This window comes from Macaca nemestrina, chromosome 17, assembly GCF_043159975.1.
Source record: "Macaca nemestrina isolate mMacNem1 chromosome 17, mMacNem.hap1, whole genome shotgun sequence".
In the NCBI taxonomy this organism is placed as follows: domain Eukaryota; kingdom Metazoa; phylum Chordata; class Mammalia; order Primates; family Cercopithecidae; genus Macaca; species Macaca nemestrina.
In genome coordinates, this window is record NC_092141.1 from 64,444,418 (window position 1) to 64,469,074 (window position 24,657).

Here is a 24,657-nt window from a genome sequence, read left to right on the forward strand (position 1 = left end):
TGGAATGCAGTGGTGTGACCATAGCTCTGAAACCTTGAACTCCTGAGCTTAAGCGATCCTCCTGCCTCAGCCTCCCAAGTAGCTGGGACTACAGGCATGCAGCACGACACTGGCTATTTTTTTTAAAATTTATTTTGAATTTTTTTGTAGAGACGGGGTCTTGTTATATTGCCCAAGCTGGTCTTGAACTTTAGGCCTCAAGTGATCCTTCTGCCTTGGCCTCCCAAAGCACTGGGATTACAGCTTGAGATGTAATCCCATTTTACAGATGAGCAGTCTGAGAGTCCAATTGTTAAGTGATTTACTTAAGCCCATGCAGCTGGGAGGTGGCAGAGATAGGATTCGGGCCTGCAGTGCCTTCTATAGATACCACAACCTTGCTGCTGGCAGTGACAATCAAAAGGGCAGAGGATACTCTGATATCCCCTAGCTACGACACCTGACACCAGGCTTCTGCCCTGCACATCACCAGGAGGTGCTCTTTTTTTTTTTTTTTTCTTTTCTTTTAAGCTTTCTCCGTGAATTTTTTAGTGTATGGGCTGAGACCTAGAGAATGACTTTTCATGGCTTATAAGCAACAACATGACACATGAAATTCTGTAAACACACAGGCAAATGTGGTTTTCGTTTTAGCTTTGACCTGTAGCCACATCTTCAGAGATCTTTTAAAGCACAAGTTAAACTTGCACTCCCCACACAAGAACTTGACGTTATGGTTGTTAACTATTATTCAGTCCCAAGTGTCCCCCAAGACAGAGAGACTCCATTTTACTGCCATCGAAATGAAAACAGAAGCAAAGGAAATGTGCCAAATTCAAAGTTGTACCTCAGTGATTTGATCACATAATATGAGAATAAGATTCAGTTGTATTTTTGAACTTGGAATTGATTTTGTGCTGAAAGGTATATACTTTCCAACTCTAATGCCTACAGTAAAATTTAAATAATATTGCTCAATCTCTAAAAATTATGTTTATATATTATTTGTTTACATTTCTATACATATTACGTATTATCCTAGATTAAGCTTCTTAGGTAGGTACTACGTCTATTTTTTAGCCTGAGTCCTAGCGTGGTGTTTGGCTGAACTTTATCACTGCACTCCTAAAATGATTTCATTTGAAAGAAGTTAAGACTTAATGTGTTTGAATGTGTCATTTAAAATTCATTTCATTTGAAAATGACTGTGCCCTAATTGACTGGTATTCTTTGACCAAGATTTATTCTGAATTCGGTTATGAATGGGGAGGAACTTCAGAAGCTGAAAAGAAAAATATTTCTTCTTCAGTGACTTTTTTTTTTAAGTGGGAGGCTAAATTAAATCATCAAGACTCTGCTTTAGAGGTTTTAGAAGTGAAAATAATGTTCTTTGACAGCACATTAATGTATAAGCCAGTGGGGATGTTAAAAAAAAAAAAAAACAATCTTGGGCTTGTTGGCAGAGTGATTACATAAGTTGAGGCAGAGAGGAAAATGATTATAGCCAGGGCAAACTGTTCAAAAGAATTATGTCTTCCATTTTTGTAGAGTTTAGGAAATGTTCAAAATAGAGAATATTAGGTATATGGTTTTTACACATCTTTAGATTTTTATTGAGTAAATCATACACTCATCTTTTCATGTCAGGTTGGTTCGTGTCCTGGTCTTTGCAGGGTTTTCTACCTGAGTTTTTTCCCGTAAGATAGAACTGTCATTTTCTGCAACTCGTTGATCCCTCGGTCTGTAATATCTTTCGCTTTGGATAACATTATAAAATCCTGTGAGTGACTGAGAGAATTTTGGGTTGCTTACATTTTACGTGTTGTACTTTTGAGATGAGGGTTAAACAAGGATCCTAAGGGGCATGAGTGAGATTGACTTCTGGGCTCCAGAGATCAATGGTTCTTGAAAGCAGGGGAGAATTTTGAAAGTGGCAGGAGACAGGAAGATGATAAAATAATACCGTGATGAGAGGAATCTTGGAAATGAGCTTAGGGGAGAGAAAACAGAGATGTTTGAAGGAGAATTCAAAAACAGAAATCACTACAAATGCTTGAAGTTGGAATTGTTACTTGGGGGTCTAATCAGGTACCTGAGGCTGATCCTGATGCATATGGGTGAGAACAGAGTGTCTGAGGGGGTCACTGGCCGTGTTTTGATTTTGTATCACTCCATGTTATTCTCCCTTTTAGATGATTCAGAACTCTGGGTAGAAATAATCTCCAGAGCTCAGATAAAATAGTGGTTTCCGTCCTTACCTCATCTCTAGGGGCTCTCTCTGAGTTTGATAGCTTCACTTCTGCACTGACAATGTCATATAAAATGAAAAAATACATTGATGATAATTCTAATGGGTTTTGATAAAGACTTCTCTGGATTTGTACACCTGTCAGAAATAGGATTATGTCATTCTGGTTCTTAGCTCATATAAGAAATATAGATAGATACAAAGATTAATGCTTCACTTTCACACAGTAACTGCTGGCAGAACTGGAGGTAGAACTCCACCATCTGGTCCACATGTATGTAGCACTCACCCACTTCTTTGAAAGATTGCTTGGAAGAAACTAGAGATAGACCAAAGAAGCAAGAGGAAAAAAAAAATCCTCATTTTTCTGATCTAAAAATAACAATTCTACTTCTTTTAACAGGTAGTTAAAAGAGGACCATCCTAAATTAAGAATAACAACCCTACCTCTTTTAACACTGTGCCATCATTGCCATATGACAGTGGTCAGGCCTAATCAGTTACAAACCCATCTGCATAGGTTTCTTATTAATCAGATTCAGTCTGGTATTTGCAAGTCGAAGTTTCAGACCATTCTGGAATGTGACTGAGTAGGTGAAAAAGAATTCACTTTTAAATATTCTTAACATTTTTAAATGCAATTTACTAGCTGGCGTGACTTGGAAGAAAATTAAGAAAAAAATGAGTGAAACCTCTTTGGAAAAGAAGGCAGTGAAAATAGGTGGAAACACCTTTTCTGACAAAAGTTGTGCTGAATGAAGTCATGTGTGATGTTAGCCAGCAAAGCTGGACATTTGCCACAATTGGCTGTTGTGTCTGCCTGATGAAAATGACAATTAGAAAACAACAAAATAACTGTGGATAGGCAAGTGCCTATTTCAACTGTGAATCATGTATTGCTTTGTTATGTAATTGGTTGCTTAAGAGGGTGTCATGGTTTTAGAGAAACAGCCCTGAGGTTCAGTCTCGTTCTACTACTTGCTAACTGCATGACTTTGGGAAAGTCTTTATCTCATGTCTTCATATGAGTCCTCATTTATCCTCATATGTAAAACGGGGATAATATAATAAGGTTGAACCTTATTACATATGCTATATAATAGCATATAAAATTGCAATTTCTGAAAGTCAGAAATTAGCATATATTGGAAAGCTTCTAAAAAACTTTATTCTTTCAATTCAAAATAATGAATCAACTGCCTGATGCATGTTAGATATTATATTAAATCTTAGGAATTCAAAGTGGTACCATCCACATCCTCAAAAATTCCCAACTCTTAGAAATTATCATATATTGGCAGGTTCATATGATTCAACCTAATAGCTTCTACCTCACAGGATTATTGTGAAAATTAAATGAGAAATGCATGAAATGTTTGGCACACAGGCTCATAGTAAGTGCTCAATAAATGGTGGATATTATTATTCTTAAATGAATCATGTAAGTATTTTCTATATAATAATCAAACTCACTCCCACTTATTTACAACTTCTGTATCAAGTTGTAAGTCCAATCTATTTACTAGACTACAATGATTTAGCGCACATTGATTTTTTCCCATACACATTCATATGCAATGATTGCTCACTAAAATGCAGAAAGGGTGAGGTTACAATGTGTGTTTTTCTTTTTTTTGGATTTGGCTTCTTTCACTTAGCATATTTTCCAAGTTCATCTCTGTTATAGCATGTGTTAGTACTTCATTCCTTTTTATTGACGAATGAGATTCTATTGTATGGATATATTACATTTTGTTTATCCATTCATCAGTTGATGGACATTTGAGGTGTTTTGCTTTGGGACTCTTATGAGTAATGCTGCTATGAACATTTGTGTATAAAAGGGCACATCATATGATCCCATTTATATGAAATGTCCAGAGTAGGCAAATCCGTAGAGAGGGGAAGTAGATTAGTGGTTGTCAGGGGCTGGGAGGAAGGGAAATGGGGGGTGACTACTAATAGGTACAAGATTTCCTTTTGGGATGATGAAATGTTCTAAAATTAGGTAGTGGTGACGGTTGCAAAATATTTTAAGCATACCAAAGACCACCGAATTGTACACATTGTAAGGGTGAATTTCATGGTGTGTGAATTATGTCTCAATAAAGCTGTTATTTTAAAAAATTTCATTAAAAATATATGTTCACCATATATAAAAAAAGAGAGCACCTGATAGTATATGCAGCTTACTATCAAAAGGAGACACATTTTGCCTTGAGAAGGGTTTCGGTAATGTTTTTAATCTATTTACATTTTAAGTATAGTGTACTTCACTCTTATTCTGCTCCGCATTTGTGATTGAATTTGACTCTCAAATTATTCAAAGAGCTGTGTAGACTTTTAAAAGGCAGTAGAAACAATGGGAAAAAGCAGAGATAGCTCATAGGTTGTAGAGTTGTACTGATGCTGAAAAATCAATGAGATTAACCAAGAAATTGGCTCAATAAGAAACCAGGGACTCCCAAAGGGGGTTTTACAATTCAGAAACAGGAAAAAATTAGAAACCAGTTTATTTGCAATTTGCATAGATTCCTCTACTTTGTGAGGTTTAGTATAATTGAAATGTATTGCAATTTTCAGGAACATTACCTACAAATTGATATTAGGTGGTCTATAGCTTGTAATTGATGTGCTTCATGATAAAGATGGCAGTAATGATGTTTTAAATATTCTAGTGCTCATTGGATTTCATTTTTGCAGGGAATTTGCAGCTCCTCTGAGTAAAATATTTATATTCAATTACAGAGTCTGATAAATAGGATTTCCCCCACCCCACCCCTTCTAATCACTGCAAAGTATTAATAATGCTTTCTTATGGCCGATTTCTTGCAGGGAGCAGATAAGATTATAGCCTCATTTCTTTCAAAACCTCAGCAGCATCTCCTTCTGGTAGCCATTTAGATACTTTCTTCCACCTCTTTGACTTCAGATGACACGACCTTGCCATCCACTACTTCTTGCACGACTGTCTTAATCTTCCTGGTTTTCTTTATATCTGAATTCATATTAAACATTAAATGTTAATTCAGGCACATGACTCTACTGATTTATAATATTCAACTTTAAATTATTATTCTTTTTACTTATTTCCTTCTTTTAGAAAAATATGTTAAACCCATCCTCTTTCTCAAAAAATCTTAAGTCCATTTTATAAATAGATACAGAAAATGTGCTTCTCCCCAAATTTACAAATATCCTACTCTTATAAATTCAAGAAATAAATGATCTTGAATTTAAGTGGAATTCAGATTTTGTCTTGTTTTTCCTTTTCAGGATCTCAGATGTCTCAAGATAGCAATAGCACAGGCCAAGAAAATCACCCCGTTCTGAGGAGTGTGCCCAAGTTCCCACATAGAGGGTTTCTTTATGCCATATACAAGATTTTTAGAATCCCTGGTGTCATATTTGCTGTTTTGAGAATTGGCCTTTGCTATGGTTTGAATGTGTTCCCTAGAGTTCATGTGTGGAAAACTTAATCCCCAATGTAACAGTGTTGGGAGGTGGGGCCTAGTAAGAGGTGATTAGATGATGAGGGCTCTGCCCTCATGGATGGATTAATGTGGTTACCATAGGAATGGGTTAGTTATTGTGAGAGTGGGCTAGTTATAAAAGCAAGATCAGCCTTCTTTTTCTCTCTGGCTCTCATGCACACTCTTTTGCACTTCTACTTTCTGCCATGGGATGACGCAGCAAGAAGGCCCTCACCAGATGCTGGCACCTTGATATTGGACTTTCTGGCCTCCAGAACTGTGAGCCAAGTAAACTTCTATTGTTAGTAAATTATTCAGTCTCAGGTATTCCATTACAGGAGCAGAAAACAGACTGAAACAGCCTCACTTTACTTTTTATCCATGGGAGATAGTTATTGGAAAGCAGCTGAGTGTCATAGAAAATGTGCAAAAATTTAGAACTTACCTCTCTCTTCCAGGGTGCTTAACTGGTATTCTGTAGTTCTGTTTTGTTTTGTTTTGTTTTTTTTTAATGAAAAGAAGAAAAAAGAAACAGAAAAAAGGATTATTGCTGTTTTGAAAATGGAATGCACTCTTGTCTTTTATATTTCAAAGTCCAAGTGAATGTGTTTTAATGCTTTCATGTATCTTTCCCTTTTACATTGCTTGTTATTGCAAACTTGAGTGTTTTACTTTTTAACTTGAAAAATACATAGCTTTAAAACTGACCAGTTTAATATAAGCTAAGAAGTTCCTCTAATTAAAGTAACAAAATTACAATGTAAGTTTAAATCTTGTGTTCTCTTGTTGATATTCTTAGGTATGGTATCTGAAGACAGTTGCTGCTGCCACACTGATGATTCTGGCTCCCGTGGACCTCAGCAACTTATTTTCTAATTCATGAGCTCTCAATTAGAATTTCCAAAAGGCTGTTATGCCTTCAGTTATATATTAATGATGAAAATTAATATCAGCATAATCTATCATTTGGAGAATTATCTTCTAACTCAGTCCTATCACATGATCTCAAGGCTGTACTTGATATTTTGGGCGTGTGTCTACTTTTTGGTATATTTTCGTTTTGTTGGTGGTGGTGAGGCGCGTGTGAGTATAATTACTTCTGTCCTAGGGATTGCATTGGTGCTGGGTAACGAGTGACAGGGACATTAAAATAGAAGTGCATACAGACATTGACACCTATTCCTTGATTCTAAGAGCCTTACCTTACGTCTTCTCCTTCCAGAAGGCGGCGGTAAGTAGCAATTTCCTGCTCAAGCCGAGTCTTTATGTCAAGAAGGATATGGTATTCATTGTTCTGGCGTTCCATGTCACTCCGAATCTGCATCAGTTGGGCCTCCAGAGAGCTCAACAGCGACTGGAGGTTGGCTAACTGGCTGCTGTAACGGGCTTTGGTCTCCTCTAGGGTGTGCTCCAAAGACTCTTTCTATGAGCACAAGAAAAATAGGGCATTTCTTATCTAAGGACTTGATTCAAGAGATGGGTCAATTTTAATTTATTTTGAGAAGGGTCTCTGCAGTTCATCACTGTGGGCATGGTGTGTATTTCTAGCTCCATCTCCCACTCTTCCCAACTAGGCAACCTCAGCCAGCCAGCTAGAATCATTAGCTCTTGGGGTTTTTCTTTGCTTGTAGCTTTGCACCCACTGTTCTCTCAGTGCAGCACATTGTAGAATTGTTCTCAATATTTGCTTCCCCACCAATGTGAAGATGTTATACCTCTCACTCCTTCATCAGACCTGGCCATGTGATCTGTGGCATTTCTCAGTTGCAGGATTAGATTCCTTTAATCCATTGACAGCTGGCTGGGTCATGTGACTCTCTTTGGTTAATGAAATGCCAGTCAAACTGACAAATGCCTTTTCTTTTTCTTTTTTTTTTTGAGACGGAGTGTTGCTCTGTTCCCCAGGCTGGAGTGCAGTAGTGCGATCTCGGCTCACTGCAACCTCTGCCTCCTGGGATCAAGCGATTCTCCTGCCTCAGCCTCCAGTAGCTGTGATTATAGGCACACACCATCATGCCCAGCTTATTTTTGTATCTTTAGTAGAGATGGAGTTTCACCATATTGGCCAGGCTGGTCTCGAACTCCTGACCTCAAGTGATCCTCCTGCCTTGGCCTCCCAAAGGACAAATGCTTTTTCTAAGGAGAAGCTTTAAGAGCTATCAAGTGGCCCAACCATTGCTCTTTTCTTTCTTCCAGAACACTGGCTTGTCCTAGGTAGGGCCTACCCCTTTAGCCTTGCCCTTGGAAAGGAAATGTCATGATGGATGTAGTATTGTGGCTGCAGGCCACTGTGGTTTGAGGGATTCTGGTTACCACAGCATAATTTGTCATGGGCTGGCTGGTTTGCTTGGCCTGGAATGTCTCTAGTTCATTCTCCAGCTTAAAATTGTATCTTAAATTTTAAGATCTGGTATAATGGACACATACAGGGGAATAGCAGACACGGGGGCCTAACAGAGGCTGGAGGGTAGGAGGAGGGAGAGGATCAGGAAAAATAACAAATGGGTATTAGGCTTAATACCTGAGTGCTGAAATAACCTGTACAACAAACCCCCATGACACAAGTTTAACTATATCATAAATCTGCATATTACCCCTGAACTTAAAAGTTATAAAAATATCTGGTTTAAATGCCACTTTCCCAGTGAAATCTTCCAGATTTACTCTTTCCTCTGCATACATGCAGTACATTGCCCTTTCCTCGATTTCTCTCTGTCTTTTGATTATAATCAGTTGTTCGGCCTCTTTCCCTGCCAGCTCTGCAAGGGGAAGGGTTATTTCTTGTAGGTCTTTGCATTTCTAAGTTCCTAACAGAGGACCTTGGTAAACACATACTGGATTGAGAAAGAGAAGTTAGATGTGCTTTACCATGCTGAGATGGGACTGGAGGTCTATCTCGAGGCTCTGGGAGGTGCGTCTCAGCTCTGTTAGTTCAACCTCAGTTCCTTTTAATTCTTCAGTGTTCACTGTGACCTGTTGCTGCAGAATTTCAGTCTACAAAGTGCCGAGTGAAAAAAAAAACAAACAGTTGAGGGATGGAAATAAGAAAGAAAAGACAGAAAGAGAAAGAAAGAATGAACAAATGAAGAAGAAACTGAGTTATCTCTTTCTGGAGGAAAGCTTCTACACATTTGCTCACACTTTACAATTGTGCGGTTACCTGTCTCTCAAACTGTTCTTTGGCCTCTTGAAGGTTCTTCTGGGCCATGACTTCATACTTCTGCCTCATTTCATTCATGATGGCACCAAGGTTCAGGCCTGGAGCAGCATCAACCTCCACATTGACAGTGTTGCCCAGATGCTTGTATAGACCATCGACTTCCTATGAAAGTGAAAATTCTGATTGATTTTAGTCTGAAGCACATTCTCAGATAAGGTTGGGCAGAAAAGACATAAGAAGTCTCATGACCTCTTTCATTGGCAATGAGTAAAAAAGAAATAAAATAATAACTTGTGTTGGGCTTATTGTGGTCCAGGTACTGCTCTAAGTCATTTAACCTACAACAACATTATGAAAAGAAGGCGGGGCTTGTATCACTATTGTCATCATCATCATCTCTGTCATTACCACCACCAACTCTTCTCCCTTCTCCTGTTTCTCCTGCTCCTCCTATTATTATTATTATATAGAACCATTCCATCGTTTCCAATACCACTTCTGAATATTTTCTCACCTCCTGATGCTCTTTTTTGAGGAGAGCTAGGTCTTTATTCAGTTCTTCAATTTGAATCTCCAAATCTGTTTTTTGTAGGGTTAGGTCATCAAAGACCTTATTCAGGCCTTGGAAATCAGCTTCCACCGTTAAGCGTATTCCCCTCTCAGTCTCATACCTGGGAATTAATTAGTATACAGAGATAACTGGTCCTTCTGTAGCCATTATAAGAGAGAGAATCTAATATAATGAGATAGGTTTTTAAATGTGGCTTATGAGGAGATCAATTTCAAAACTTTATAATGTCTGCCTTTATACATTCATGAAATGTACATAAGAACCTAGGAATCAGACAATTTGCTCAATAATATAATCTCTATAATTTGGAGTGACTGGAAAAAGGCAATCTGAAATAATTTTGAGCACTTCTAAATTCTAGAATTTATCTTACAAGAAATTAAATTGTGTTAATTATTGTGTTGGCAAAGGGTTCTCATTATTGATATTAAATACTTTTACTTAATGAATGTACATGATCAATTTATTTTTATAACTTTGTGAACTGAGGCATCCAAAGTGACTTATCTCAAACAGCTCTACATCCTCCTCTACAATCTTACATACGCTCTCTGTCTCTCTCACTATATATATATGTGTGTGTGTGTGTGTGTGTGTGTGTGTGTGTATTTGAAACAGGGTACCACTCTGTCACCCAAGCTGGAATACAGTGATGCGATCATGGCTCCCTGCAGCCTCAACCTCCTGGGCTCAAGCAATCCTCTCACCTCAGCCTCCCAAGTAGCTGGGACCACAGGTGTATGCCACCACGCCCAGCTACTTTTTTTGTATTTTTGTGTAGAGACGTGGTTTCGCCATGTTGCTCAAGCTGTTCTCAAACTCCAGGACTCAAGCAAACCGCCTGCCTCAGCCTCTCAAAGTGCTGGATTACAGGCATTAGCCACCACGCCCTGCCCAATTTCCTAAAATATCCAGCTTTAAAAAGTGACAATGCAATGGGACACTCAGTGCTAGGTAAAATTGTAACTAATGCACCTTTACTGCTTTAATCTTTGGATTTGATTTCCTATTTCCTTCTAGTTAATCTCTTGGAGCATTAAAAGGCTACTCTTCTAACCACAAAAGGCTTTTTGGTGTTAATGCATTGTACAAATTCAGGATGAAGATGCCCTAGTGTGGAAGCTGTTTGTAAGGAACAGCTCTGGTCACATGTGGTGTGATGACTACTGAGAAAGTAAACACAATTTTTTCTTTTTTTTTGAGACAAGGTCTCACTCTGTCACCCAGGCTGGAGTGCAATGTCACGATCTCGGCTCACTGAAACCTCCGCCTCCCAGGTTCAAGTGATTCTCCTGCCTCAGCCTCCCAAGTAGCTGGGATTACAGACATGTGCCACCACACCCGGTTAATTATTATAGATTGGTCCTGATTCTTTGGTTGGCCAGACCATCCTGTAAAACACTGGCAAACCAGAAATCATCAAGAGTCACCCCTGGAACTTGGGTCATACACTTGCAGGTACTTGAATGAACATGGAGAATTACTTGGAGAATCACCAAGGGTAGACTTAAGACTCTCTTTAGATAACAGAAAGACACTTAGGGAGAAGGAGAACTGTAAATTGCTTTCTTATTACTCCAAAGGGCAGAATTAGGTTTAATGGGTTAAAAGGTAGATACCAGGTTACTAAAAAAAAAAACTTAGCAACCAGTAATAACAAAGGAGAATAGTAGTGACTGGAGGTGTTCAGTTACATGCCAGGGGATCAAGAGAGAGAAGGTCATCCCTGAGTGCTGGGCTAGCTTCTAACACGTAGCTTCTAACCTCCTTTAGGCTTCAGGATTCTGGAAACATTGAACCGTGGTTCCTTTACCAACAATGATATGGAAAGCTGATTATCTGGAAGGACTACTAAAGGAATTCTTTTTCAGAAACTTTTGCCACATATTAGGGAACCTACTTCAGTCTGAAGTCCTCAGCAGCCAGTTTAGCATTATCAATTTGCAGGACACATCGAGCATTTTGCAGTTGAGCATCCTTAATCTGGAAAATACATGAGAAAGAATGACATTTTCTTTTTTAAAAATTTATTTATTTATTTATTTATTTAGACAGAATCTTGCTCTGTTGCCCAGGCTGGAGTGCAATGGTGCGATCTTGGCTCACTGTAACCTCTGCCTCCCAGGTTCAAGCGATTCTCCTGCCTCAGCCTCTCGAGTAGCTGGGGTTACAAGCATCCACCACCATGCCTGGCTAATTTTTGCATTTTTAGTAGAGATGGGGTTTTGCCATGTTGGCTAGGCTGGTGTTGAACTCCTGACCTCAGGTGATCCACCTGCCTCGGCCTCCCAAAATGCTGGGATTACAGGCGTGAGCCACCACGCCCAGCCAAGAATGACATTTTCAGTTGGATAGGTATTTACAAGGATTTAGTTTATCTCCAGCTGCAGTGACTATTATGTCAAAAATGATGTTTATTTCAAGCATTTCTACAAGAAAATATAGAAAAAATAATGACATGGGTGTTTAACATAATAGAGTCATAAAATGCAACCCTAGATGCCCCAGGGTTTGGTCTACTTTCTTGTGATTTTACAGAAGGAGAATTTAACTTAACTTGAGTCATCAAAACTTACTGAGTGCCTCGCCTTTGATGTTTCAGCTTATAATGTTTCTTTTAGCCCCTCTGGTCTGGTGAGCTCCCATTCCTCCCTCATGTCTCAGGTTCGACAACATTGCTTCAAAGGAGCCTTCACAGATGCTCTCAAAACTGAACTGGATGATCTGCCTGTGCTCTCATTATCCCTCTGTGTGCTGGTCCCTCTGTCCATCCCTGTTTCCTCATAAATCACATTGTGTCCACCATACTATTCCTCAGTGCCTAGCATGGTGCCCAGCACCTACTTAGTGTCATTCAGTATTGGCTGAATGAAAGAACATGATACATAAAAGAACTAAATGCATGATGGATGCATATAGATGAAAAATCTACTTGCAGAGGATGTTGCAATGACATTTCTCTTTCAATGGATCCAGTTTTGGAGAGGGCTGCTCCCTACGGTTGGGACTGTCCAGCTCAATGGGACGGATGGCCTGTGCCTGTGTATTTGAGATGAGCCAAAGTAGAGTCAGAAACATGAGACAGGTGTGGTTCGAACATTTTAGTGAGAGCCTAAGAAGGAGGAACTTTATTCCGGAAGGGCAATTTAAATACCATTGCTTCACACACCCATAGTTTCTAAAATTCCAAAGCAACTTCCCATAGAGTCCGAATCAAATTGCTCTGATGTTTAGCACAACTCAAGAAAAATAGACTTGCTGGTAAGTAAATGGGCTTTACTCTAAAGGAATATGAATGAATCTTAACACAGAAATGACAGTGAACACTTCTCTTGATTAGATAAGAGCTTTAATTCGAAGCAAGTGCTCTGTGTCATATATGAAATTTTCAATTAGGAGCAAAGTCTTCTGCTTTTATTCCATGCAACTGATAAAATACAGAGCTCCACCCTTTTTTTGATGACATAGGAGGAGGTTGTGATATGATTGCAATAAACATGAATTGGGGGCAATAGAATATTTTATTACTGTAGAATTAGTTTCTGAACTGCTTGATGCTGATGGTCATGTTATTAAACAGGGCACTTAAAAATCCAGGCATCATTAAGACCCATATTCCTGCCACACTGTTTCCACCCAGAATCACCTTGTTATTTAAATCTGCAGTACAGTATTCTAATGGTCATACCTTATAATATTTACTTAAATAAAAGGAGAAAAGTCTTTGAATTGACTGGGGTTTCAAAACTTGAGGACTAGATGAAAAACTAAGAGAGATTTATCACATAATTAATTTTTAGCTCTTTTCAGAAAGATTGCTCACTATACATTTAGCCCTGATGTGGTAAGCTGTGACAAAGATTTATTTTATTCCGGAGGATAAAATGTTCATATTTTGTATATAATTATATTAAACATTAAAAATAGCATGATTTAAGGTCATCGTATTATACAGTCTAAAGGTAGATGAAAGAATTTTTGTAGATGTAACATTTTAGCCTAATTGTCTTTACAACGTCCATTTGGACCTGCCTAACATAGATAACCTCTTGATTTAACTTTCAGTTAAACACAGACTAGGAAACACAGGCGTCATCTCTCACCTGATTTCGCAGCTCTTCAATTTGTTTGTAATACGCGCTGTAGTCACGACCAGCCCTCGGGGCGTTGGTTTCGTACCACTGCTTGATCTGCACTTCAAGTCTGGAGTTGGACTGCTCCAGGGTCCGCACCTTTTCTAGGTAGCTCGCTAGACGGTCATTTAGGTTCTGCATGGCCATTTTCTCATTGCCAACAAACAGGTCCCCGCCGCCGGTGAGGTCGCTCCCATAGTTCACCGTGTGTCTGGAGTTGGAGATGCGGATGCCTCGGCCTCCAGCACCCCCATAAACGCTGGGTGTCATCCCGAGGCGCTGCGTGCGCACTGTACTGACTACAGAGGCCTGCAAGGAGTTGCTGAGGCTTCTGTGGAAGCTTCTGCGACTGAAATCCATTGCAGATTCCAGGAGGGAGCACCTGTAGCTTCAGGATGGTTGGGGCAGAGTGTGTCTCATGGAGGGTGTTGAGCTAGCCTTTTATGAAGTCCACAGGCAAGAAACTCCTCCTCTGCTGACATGTCACTAGGATTGGCACCACGGTCCACCTTGCCTTGCTTCCACGCCCCCCCCCTTTGTATAACAATATGTTAATATGTTAAATTCAATTCCAGAAAATAGCACTAGAGGCATTTATTGGAGGCTTTTATCAGGGGCAACTTTTTTTTTTTTAATTAAACAGGTAACAAAAGGAAACAGGAAGGTGTGTTCTTTTAGCCCGTGCACCTGCCTTGGCAGGTTTTTTTCATCCTAACATACACATAAAGAATATTTATAATCCTCATGTATAATTTAGGTATGTAAAAAGGCAGATGTGCCTACGTAACTGAAAGACACAATGGAGATAAAGGACAATGGTTTATTTGTATTGAGGAGTTGCTCTTCAGAACCTCTGTTTCATGCTTTACTTGTGTTTGGCTTTTAAGTTTATTCTGTTTTGGACATCTTATTTTATAAGACTATTAATATATTTTGTACAGACACAAAACCTCAAATCCCTAAACCAGGAATGAAACCATTGTACATTTGGAGATGTAGTTTGGGGATATGAATTAAATGAATTTAGCTGAATGATGGACTAGATGATTTGGGAGGTTATTTTCTTTCTATTTCTAATGTTCTATGACTAAATAATGCATTTTAGGTTTCTAGTCACTGCCTGGCTTCAAGCCCTGTTACCAAGACACTTACAATAAATCGCACAGTGCTTTGCACCTGGCATGGTACCAGGATGGGTCTCCTCTTTTGTATAAGGCCAGCTTAACACCCACCATGAGACAGACTCTGCCCCATCCATCCGGAATCTACTTACAGGTGCTCCTTCTAGAATCCCCAGTGGATTTTAATTGCAGAAGCTTCCACGGAAGCCTGATCTTCCTTGTATGTCCCCACAATCACAGCAGGAGTGGCTGTATGTATAGGAAGTGGGGCAGGCGGGGCCTTGGGACTACACTCAGCATCCAGGGTTGGGCTGGAGGCAGCTGCTTGCGTGTGGACCTCCAGACACATGGGCGTGATCTCACCAGTGGGAATCTGATTGTAAGCACCCAATAAATGCCTGAGTCACTTGCTTCCCTTCATTCAAACCCCCTGGCTGAGAATTCACACCTCCCATGAAGCAAGTAAATCACTTCCTTAATCAAGTTAATTAGAAGGGATTGGAAAAGTCACTAAAAACATCTAATTAATTGTCATCCTGATACTTTAATGGAATTGAGATTTGTATATAATTAAAGCAAGAAAGCAAGTAAATGCAAAAATAAAAAATTGGAATTTACTTGTCTTATTTTAGAGGCTTATTTGTTGTTGCTGTTGTTCTGAAAGCCAATCACTTAAAAAATTTTTTTTGAGCTTTTAGAAACCAGTGGCTTTTTTACTTTTGAGTTTAAATTTTTTTACAGACAACTTTCTTCTAAAATAAGGTCAGATCACATTATTTCTCTCTTATGAACAGTATACTTTAAAATAATACATTGTGTTTGATTTTATCTCAGTTATATCACAGAAATAAAAATTGAGATAAAACGGGATCTACTTTATGCATTTTATGGTATATGTGTGGACAGCTCTTACATTTTTATCCATTCATGTATTCATCAGCCAGTACTGAGCACTCACCACCAATGACTGGACTGGTAGCAAGAAGACCTTGCTAACTTATTAGAGTTATAAATTACTTTGTTAATAGATGTCACAGCTAAACTCTGTAGCAGAGAAGAACTTTTTATAAACACATGAACTATGTTCTTTACACATATATTCAAAGATGAATTGCTTTTTGTGTTGATTAATGGGGTAGGAGGAGATTGTTAGATTAAAGTCATTGGAAAATTATACTATTTAAATTACACACGTTTTATAGTAAGTTGGTCTCAGCCAAGAGTTTCATATGCTAACACATGATCAAAGTGTGTAGAAGCATTATTTATTTATTGATTGATTTTTGAGACGCAGTCTCTATCTGTCGCCCAGGCTGGAGTGCAGTGGCTGCAATCTCGGCTCACTGCAAGCTCTGCCTCCTGGGTTCACACCATTCTCCTGCCTCAGCCTCCCGAGTAGCTGGGACTACAGGGGCCCGCCACCTCGCCCAGCTAATTTTTTGTATTTTCAGTAGAGACGGGATTTCACCGTGTTAGCCAGGATGGTCTCGATCTCTTGACCTCATGATCTGCCCACCTTGGCCTCCCAAAGTGCTGGGATTACAGGCGTGAGCCACCGTGCCTGGCCAGAAGCATTATTAAGTCAATAGTTAGCTTTATAATTAGAAAAGAACATAAGTGTGGTTGTTAAACAGGATGATATTTGTTCTCTTTTGTAGGACAATTCTTCCTTATGGCTGGACCTAGTTATGTTTATATCAAAGAGTTAAAAATCCCATTTTTAGTTGTTTTCAATTTTATTTTTATTTTGTGACAGGGTCTCACTGTGTTACCCAGGCTGGAGTGCCGTGACACAATCACAGCTCACTGCAGCCTTGACCTTCCAGGCTCAAGTGATCCTCCTGCTTCAGCCTCCCAAGTAGCTGGGACTATAGGCATGCACACCATGCCTAGATAATTTTTATTTTTATTTTATTTTTATTATTTTTATTATTTTTTTTGACAGAAACGGGATTCCACTATGTTGCCCAGGCTGGACTCAAACTCCTGAGTTCAAGTGATTCTCCCACCCCACCCTCCCAAAATGATGAGATTACAGGTGTGAGCCCCTGTGTCCAGCCAATTTTTTTGAGACAGAGTCTGGCTCTGTCACTAGGCTGGAGTGCAGTGGCGCAATCTCGGCTCACTGCAAGCTCTGCCTTCTGGGTTCACACGATTCTCCTGCCTCAGCCTCCCGAGTAACTGGGATTACAGGAGGGCACCATCACGCTCAGCTGATTTTTGTATTTTTAGTAGAGACAGGGTTTCACCATGTTGGCCAGCCTGGTCTTGATCTCTTGACCTCATGATCTGCCCACCTCAGCCTCCCAAAGTGCTGGCATTACAGGTGTGAGCCACTGCACTGGCCCAGCCAATTTTTTTTTTTTTTTTTTTGAGAAATAACTGTCTATTTCTTATTCCAGAAATCTTTGGCTAGTTTTGATAAGTTTTTGAGGTTTTAAATTTAAACTAAAACATGATACAATAGTGTTGTTATTATGAGGTATAGTCATTCAATCTACTAATTTGTTGCAGGAGAAAAAATTCTACTGGAAAGGTTCCCACCGCTTTATGTAAGGGCAAGAGAATTTGCTGGCTTCTGTATGTCACTGAGTTTTGTACTTTCGTAGATTATTTGATCTTATAATGTGACCACGGGAAATCAAGTGAGTTTTTCACAGCAATTCATTTTTCTGAGTTATATCTCGAGGACTGAATAAAGATCCTATTGACCCTTGTTCATACACAAAGTCATGAATTTAGAGCCCCTGATATTTCAGGCTGTTGAGTGACTGCATCTGTAAATAAATACTTATTAGATCCCAACTTCCTTGTAGCTAGTAGAAGGGACATTTTGACCTCTGAGACACTCTACTGAGAGTGTTAATGATTAATATTAAGTATGGCCAGTAGTTGGGAAGACTATTATAAGCACTACAGTTTTCAGAGGACTTTCAACTTTTTTCTTCTTTTTTTCCTACCATGACCAAGCTATTGCAGTCGCATATGATAGACGTAGAACCTGCAGTCTGTGGAGTGGTGTCTTGTTCAGACAGGGAGAAGGAGGGTGGAAGTATAGGTGAAGGAAGTTGGAAGTTTGGCCCTGAGTTATTTGTTGAAGTGAGGAGATGGGTACAAGGAGGTCGATATATAGTAAACTTACATCATTGTATTCGGCACAGTTAATCTGTCATATTTAGGTTTTTGTTTGCACTTATTTGGTAATTCTCAGCTGTGTTTTGATGAGTTGGGTGGATTTGTTTATTGTCTCATAGTGGCTACAGTATGATTGGATGAAGAATATAAATATAAATTCTTTTAGAAAATAAAATAAACTTGAAAATTGGAGTAAGTACCAAGCAGATCTGAAATACAAACCAGAGGAAATAAACAATGCCGTTAAAATTACAAGTTCAGTGGATGAGTCCAGGAACAGATTAAACCAGGATTATTGAACAAAATGTGGCTCTGAGGAAATTTTCCAGAATGCAACCAAGTGACGAAGGAGGAAGTCAAGAGGCATGAGGGCTAGAATTAGAAGGTCTAAATATGTCTAATCAGAGTTCCAGGAGAACACATGAGAGAATAGGAAAACATTCAACAAAATAAAAAGTGAGAATTTTATAGAATTGTTAAAAAAACCCCAAAAACCCAAGTTCTCAGATTAAGGAGACCTAATGAATTTCAGGCAAAAGGAATAAAAATAAATCACTACACACATTGAGGCAGAAAACCAGATAATTACAAGCAGATAGAAAATAAATCACCAGCAAAGGAATGGTGGTTAGACTGATGGCTGACTCCTCAAAAGCAACAATGGACACTGGAAATGGAATAGAATCTTCAATGTGCCGGGAGGAAATAACTGCCATTCCAGAATTTTCTGACTCGGTAACATTATATTTGAAAGAGGATAAAATAAAGCCATTTTCAAGATTTAAAAAACTGAATTTGCCATCAACTTCTAAGTTTTCGCTAAGAGCAATCTGAAAGAATGTATTTTAAGCAGAAGGAAGATGATTCCAGATGAAAGTTCTGACATGCATAAAAGAATGAAAATAATAAACAAATAAGGTGCTAAGCATGTGACCAAATGTAAATGTAAAGACAAATATTGGCTATAAAATAATTTATCCATTGAGAAGAAAAAACAATATGGAATTAAACTAGATGAAAGCTGGAAGGGGATGAATGGAGTTAAATTGTTCTAAAGTGTGCAACTGTTTAGGAAAACAGCAAACATACAGATTAACTTTAGATATTGACAGGTTAACAATACATATTACATTTTCCACACATGGACACATGGTGGGGAACAACACACGCTGGGCACCTGTGGTTGGAGGGAAAGCATCAGGAAGAATAGCTAATGGACACTGGGCTTAATACCTGGGTGTTGGAACGATCTGTGCAGTAAACCACCATGGCACACGTTTACCTATGTAACAAACCTGCACATCCTGCACATGTACCCCCTGAACTTAAAATAAAAGTTGAAGAAAAAAAAGAATGCATATTGTGTTTTCTAATTTTATGGTTTTGCCTTTCACATGATGGCTGTTACATTGATCTGGAAATAAGCCAGTGAATTAGCACAAAGAGCTCAGAAACAGATCTGTTGCATATAGAAACTCAATTTTGTCCTGCTTGGGCATTACAAATCAACGTGGAAAGAAATGAAGTATCCCATATTTAACAAATGGAAATTGTATTTCTGTTCTAAGGCAAAACTTACCTAAAATATATGAAAATGAATTCCAGATTCATTAAAGATAAGCATATGAAAAGTTAAAACCTATACAACAAGTATAAGAAAACAGAATAATATCTCTAGGAATTAGAGTAAAGGAGTATTTCTAACAAGACACAAAAAGTGAAAACTGTGAAGTACAAAATTGATACCGATTTAGCAATTTTTATTCATTAAAATATACCATAATTATAATGAAAAAAGTCTCAAACAGGGAGCAGATATTTAGAAATCATGTAACTGTCAAGAAATTAGTTTCCGGAATATGGAAAATCCCTACAAATCAGTAAGAAAAAGAAAAACATCCCAGTGAGAAAGTGGGCAAAATATGAATAGATTTGCAGAAACGAGGAAAGCTGAATGGCCCATTCCACATCCGCCAATTGGAAAAAGTTAAAAAGTTGGACGATAAGCCGGGCGCGGTGGCTCACGCCTGTAATCCCAGCACTTTGGGAGGCCGAGACGGGCGGATGACGAGGTCAGGAGATCGAGACCATCCTGGCTAACACGGTGAAACCCCGTCTCTACTAAAAAATACAAAAAATGAGCCGGGCGTGGTGGCGGGCGCCTACAGTCCCAGCTACTCAGGAGGCTGAGGCAGGAGAATGGCTTGAACCCGGGGAGCGGAGCTTGCAGTGAGCCGAGATCGCGCCATTGCACTCCAGCCTGGGCGACAGAGCGAGACTCTGTCTCAAAAAAAAAAAAAAAAAGTTGGATGATAGCAAGTATGACTGAGGGGAATTCCAATCCATTGATGTTAGCTGTATAAATAGGTACAATCACTTTGTAAAATAGTTTGAGATTATGTTAGAAGGCTGAATATTCACATAACCGTCACTCAGCAAACCATTCCTAGGTATTCACTTCAGAGAAACTCTTATAAGTATTGAATGATAGACATGTACAAGAATATTCACAGAACCATTGTTCATATTAATAACACACGCACGTACTAACACACACACACAAGAAACAGAAAACTGGAAACAACTCAAATGTTAATAGTAGAATGAATAAATGCATTCATACATGTTCATACAGTGGGATGCTATGCAACAGTTAAAAATGGATAAATTAGCTGGGCGTGGTGGCTCATGCCAGTAATCCCAGCAGTTTGGGAGCCTGAGTTGGGTAGATCACTTGAGGCCAGGAGTTTGAGACCAGCCTGGCCAATATGGTGAAACCCAGTCTCTACTAAAAATACAAAAATTAGCTGGGCATAGTGGTGGGCGCCTGTGATTCCAGCTATTCGGGAAGCTGAGGTAGGAGAATCACTTGAACCCAGGAGGTGCAGGTTGCAGTGAGCCAAGATCGTGCCACTGCACTCCAACCTGGGCGACAGAGCCAGGCTCTGCCTTAAAAAAAAAAAGAATTACATTATTGACATGGATAAATATTAAAAAACATAATGCTGAAAGAAGACAACAGAATCCATCCAGATTTTATTGATATATAGTATAAAAACAGGCAAAATGAAATAATGTATGCTTAAGAGATACACATATAGATAATGTAGATTGCAAATGATGGTCACAGATTCCTCCTGTCTCTGGATGCACACTCCTTTGCAAGTCCTTTCAGGGTTTGAGGGGCATCTAGACCATTTCCATCTTTTGAAGCTCCTGGTATATTAAACAATTGAAAAATATTTAAAGTCTTTATATTTCCTTTACATTGCCATTTGCAACACAAAATCTCCTAATACAATAAACCTGTATCAATAACAAGATTTATTTAAAAAATGCTAACTTATTTTAGTGTACTATAGGCTACGTGGTCTGGTGTGAGGGCATAGTTTTAACTGATGAGATGGATATCTTAATTGTGATCTTCCTGCATCGGCTTACCAAAATGTTGGGATTACAAGCATGAGCCAGTGTGCCCGGCCAAGATGGATATAATCTTTTCATCCTAGAGGGGACGTCTGAAACCAGATGGGGCTGCATTCGGATTCAACATCTTAAATCTCTGACTGGGAAACCAGGGGCTCAATGGTCCTCTTCACCCCTGTGATTGGCTCTGTATCTGTGTTATTTTGCCAATATCCCGTGTTATGCCAAGGACAAATGAGTACTTATTTTACACAAGCTTGACTAAGAGAGAGCTCAACTGAATTCTTCCCAAAACAGAGGAATAATTTGTCACCAAGACAAATTCTAGTTCCTACCCCTGGAATCATAGTAAAGAAGTTATCGACAATTTAAAAATAATATTAGCACCTGTTTCTAGCCGTCAATGTTGTTCATCAATATTGAGGTCCAGTCTCAAACACCTGCCTAAAAATGCAAATCTGATTATTTCGTTTATGTGAAAAACCAACAGTGGTATGTAGTCAAGTCCAATATACAACTCTCCAAGATCTAGCCCCTGCCTACTTTTCTAGACCCTCTGGCCATCCCTCCATGCCTCAGATGGCACAGTCCAGTAACACACACCACCGATTCCTCCATTCCATGCTTTTGTATACTCCGTCCCCTTCTTTTCTTCTGCATGTCATCTCTTCCAGGAAGCCATCCCAGTGCTCTCAAATTCCTTCCCTCCAGGATGGTCAACTGTTCTGGTTTGCCCAGGATACAGAGCTTTCTGCAATGTGAGACTTTCAGAGTTAAAACTGGGACAGTCAGTCCCAGGACAGTTGGTCACCCCGTTCATCTCTTCTGTGCACATCTCTCTCTCTTGGGTACAGTGTGTGCATGCACTTTGGCCCTGATTCCTTTGTGGAATGAGTGGGTGTGGGACATGGGGAATAGGATGAGATGAGAATGACTGGGTGGTGATAGTGGTGCCCCGTGGCAAGGGGGACACTGGGACAGGACTGGGAGATGGTTTGGGAGATGGTTTACTTAACCTAATGACCTCCAGTTCCATCCATGTTGTTGCAAATGATAGAATCTCATTGCAAAGGGGAACATGGTGTGTTTATTTGTGGAAATGCCAAGTCTGTGGCACTTGTGTCAGATTTAGGTGGAGGAGACCTGGATGAAGAGGAAGACTGTTGAGTATTCTGATTTGGAGACCAGGCTGGGGGTGCATAATAAGGTATTAGTAAGGTATATAGGAAAGGTTTTCTCCAATCTTGTTGATTTTTTTTTTTTTTTTGAGACGAATCTTGCTCCGTTGCCCAGGCCAGAGTGCAATGGTGTGATCTTGGCCCACTGCAAGCTCCACCTCCTGGGTTCAAGCGATTCTCCTGCCTCAGCCTCCTGAGTAGCTGGGATTACAGGCACCTGCCACCATGCCCTGCTAAGTTTTTTCTTTTCTTTTTTTTTTGAAATGGAGTTTCGCTCTTGTTGCCCAGGCTGGAGTGCAATGGTGCAATCTCGGCTCACTGCAACCTCTGCCTCCCAGGTTCAAGTGATTCTCCTACCTCAGCCTCCTGAGTAGCTGGGATTACAGGCGTGCACCACCACACCCGTCTAATTTTTTGTATATTTAGTAGAGACAGGGTTTCTCCATGTTGGTCGGTCTCGAACTCCTGATCTCAAGTGATCCACCCACCTCGGCCTCCCAAAGTGCTGGTATTACAGGTGTGAGCCACCGCGCCCAGCCTAATTTTTGTATTTTTTAGTAGAGACAGGGTTTCACCATGTTGGTCAGTCTCGAACTCCTGATCTCAAGTGATCCACCCACCTCGGCCTCCCAAAGTGCTGGTATTACAGGCGTGAACCACTGCGCCCCGTGCCAGTCTTGTTGATTCTTATGTTTATCCGTCATACATAAATTACCACCATGATTCTAGTTCACTCAGTCTTCCAAAACTCCAGAGTCAAATCTGCACAGACAGACCACAGGAAGCAGCATCTCCCGGGAGAGGCTGCCATCTTGCATAGCCCTTGCTGCCGCCTGGAGGCTTCTTCTCCCTGAACTGCTGCATTGTCACATCATTGAGCATTTCATTCATTGTGATAACCTAAGACTGTAGAATTTATGGTGCCTGGGTGCAATTTGTGAAAGCTCTAGAAAATATTGCCTAGCTATAGGCTATAATATTGTTAGCTAACCAAACGGTAATAACCAGTTAGCATCGAACTTTTTTAGACTATATTTTAAGGGAGAAATCATCAGTGATTTAATTTTCTGTTATGCTTTTATGTTATCTGAACAACCCAAACTTACTATTTTTGAAAACAAGTAAGCAAGTGACAAATCACTCACCATGTGTTTTTATTTCTCATGAGGCTTGTTTCTAAATACAAAGAACCATATAGGCTATCATATCTGAAAGAGCCCTTGAAAATCATGTAGGCCATCCTCACTTTACAAATGAAAAAGCTGAGGCATACCCAGGTTAATGACTTGCCTATAGCAACAGTACAAATATAGAAAGTTGAGATTAAGCTACATAATATTTGCTTTGCAAATTGATTTTTAGTCCTTTTGCATGACCCAGGAAAGCTGTCTTGCCAGCAACACCCTGACGTATAAAGAAAACTCTCATCAATGAAATTACTGCTTGAAAGGTGAATAGAAAGTCTATACTCAACACATTTTTGTGTCTACCTGGGGCTAGAGACCTCCTCTTTCAATGTGGTCCTTCCCTTGCTACTAATCACACAAAATTGAAATAGGTGCTCTAAGATATGGCAGCGATCGTTGGCTCCAGAATGCTCCTAGAGCAAGGCACGATGTATATGGATGCATCAGACTAGATGAAGAGATGTATTATTAATTAGTTTTTCAGAACACAAACAGCAGATGTGTTTACATTTCTGCTCAGTGGGGTATTTCATTGCTTTTTTATGTGCACACACTTAAGTAAAAAGGGAAAAACAAACCATACAAGGCATCAGACTGGTTAAAAGAGAAGCTCCATGTTGAAAATTTGTTGCAGCGTACAGGATGGAGCTTGAAATCGAGGAGGGATGGAAAGAGACAGGGAAAGAACGCTTTTCCCAACACTTAATTTTGCAAGGAAGAGCTGTATTAATAAACAGGTTTCAGGAAAGCTGCCTGTAAAGATCAACATCTTCTGGGCCGGGCGCGGTGGCTCACACCTGTAATCCCAGCACTTTGGGAGGCCGAAGCGAGCTGATTGCTTGAGCTCAGGAGTTCAAAACCTGGGCAGCATGGTGAAACCCCATCTTTACAAAATATACAAAATTTAGCCAGGCATGGTGGTGCACGTCTGCAGTCCCCAGCTACTCGGGAGGCTGAGGTGAGAGGATCCCTCGAACCTGGGAAATTGAGGCTGCCGTGAGCTGTGATCACGCCACTGCACTCCAGCCTGGGGCAACAGAGCAAGA

General features: G+C 39.7%; 1 protein-coding gene across 1 annotated transcript; it reads right to left on the reverse strand.

The window, feature by feature from the left end:
• Window positions 1-4,723: 4,723 nt before the first annotated feature.
• Window positions 4,724-14,166, reverse strand: LOC105472199 (keratin 20). The gene is made up of 8 exons (XM_011725222.3): window positions 13,535-14,166; window positions 11,332-11,414; window positions 9,375-9,531; window positions 8,861-9,022; window positions 8,569-8,694; window positions 6,903-7,123; window positions 6,146-6,183; window positions 4,724-5,225 (listed from the first exon to the last, which is right to left on the reverse strand). The coding sequence occupies exons 1-8, from the start codon at window positions 13,922-13,924 to the stop codon at window positions 5,128-5,130; spliced, it is 1,275 nt and encodes a 424-aa protein (XP_011723524.2). The 5' UTR covers window positions 13,925-14,166; the 3' UTR covers window positions 4,724-5,127.
• Between the last annotated feature and the right edge of the window lie 10,491 nt (window positions 14,167-24,657).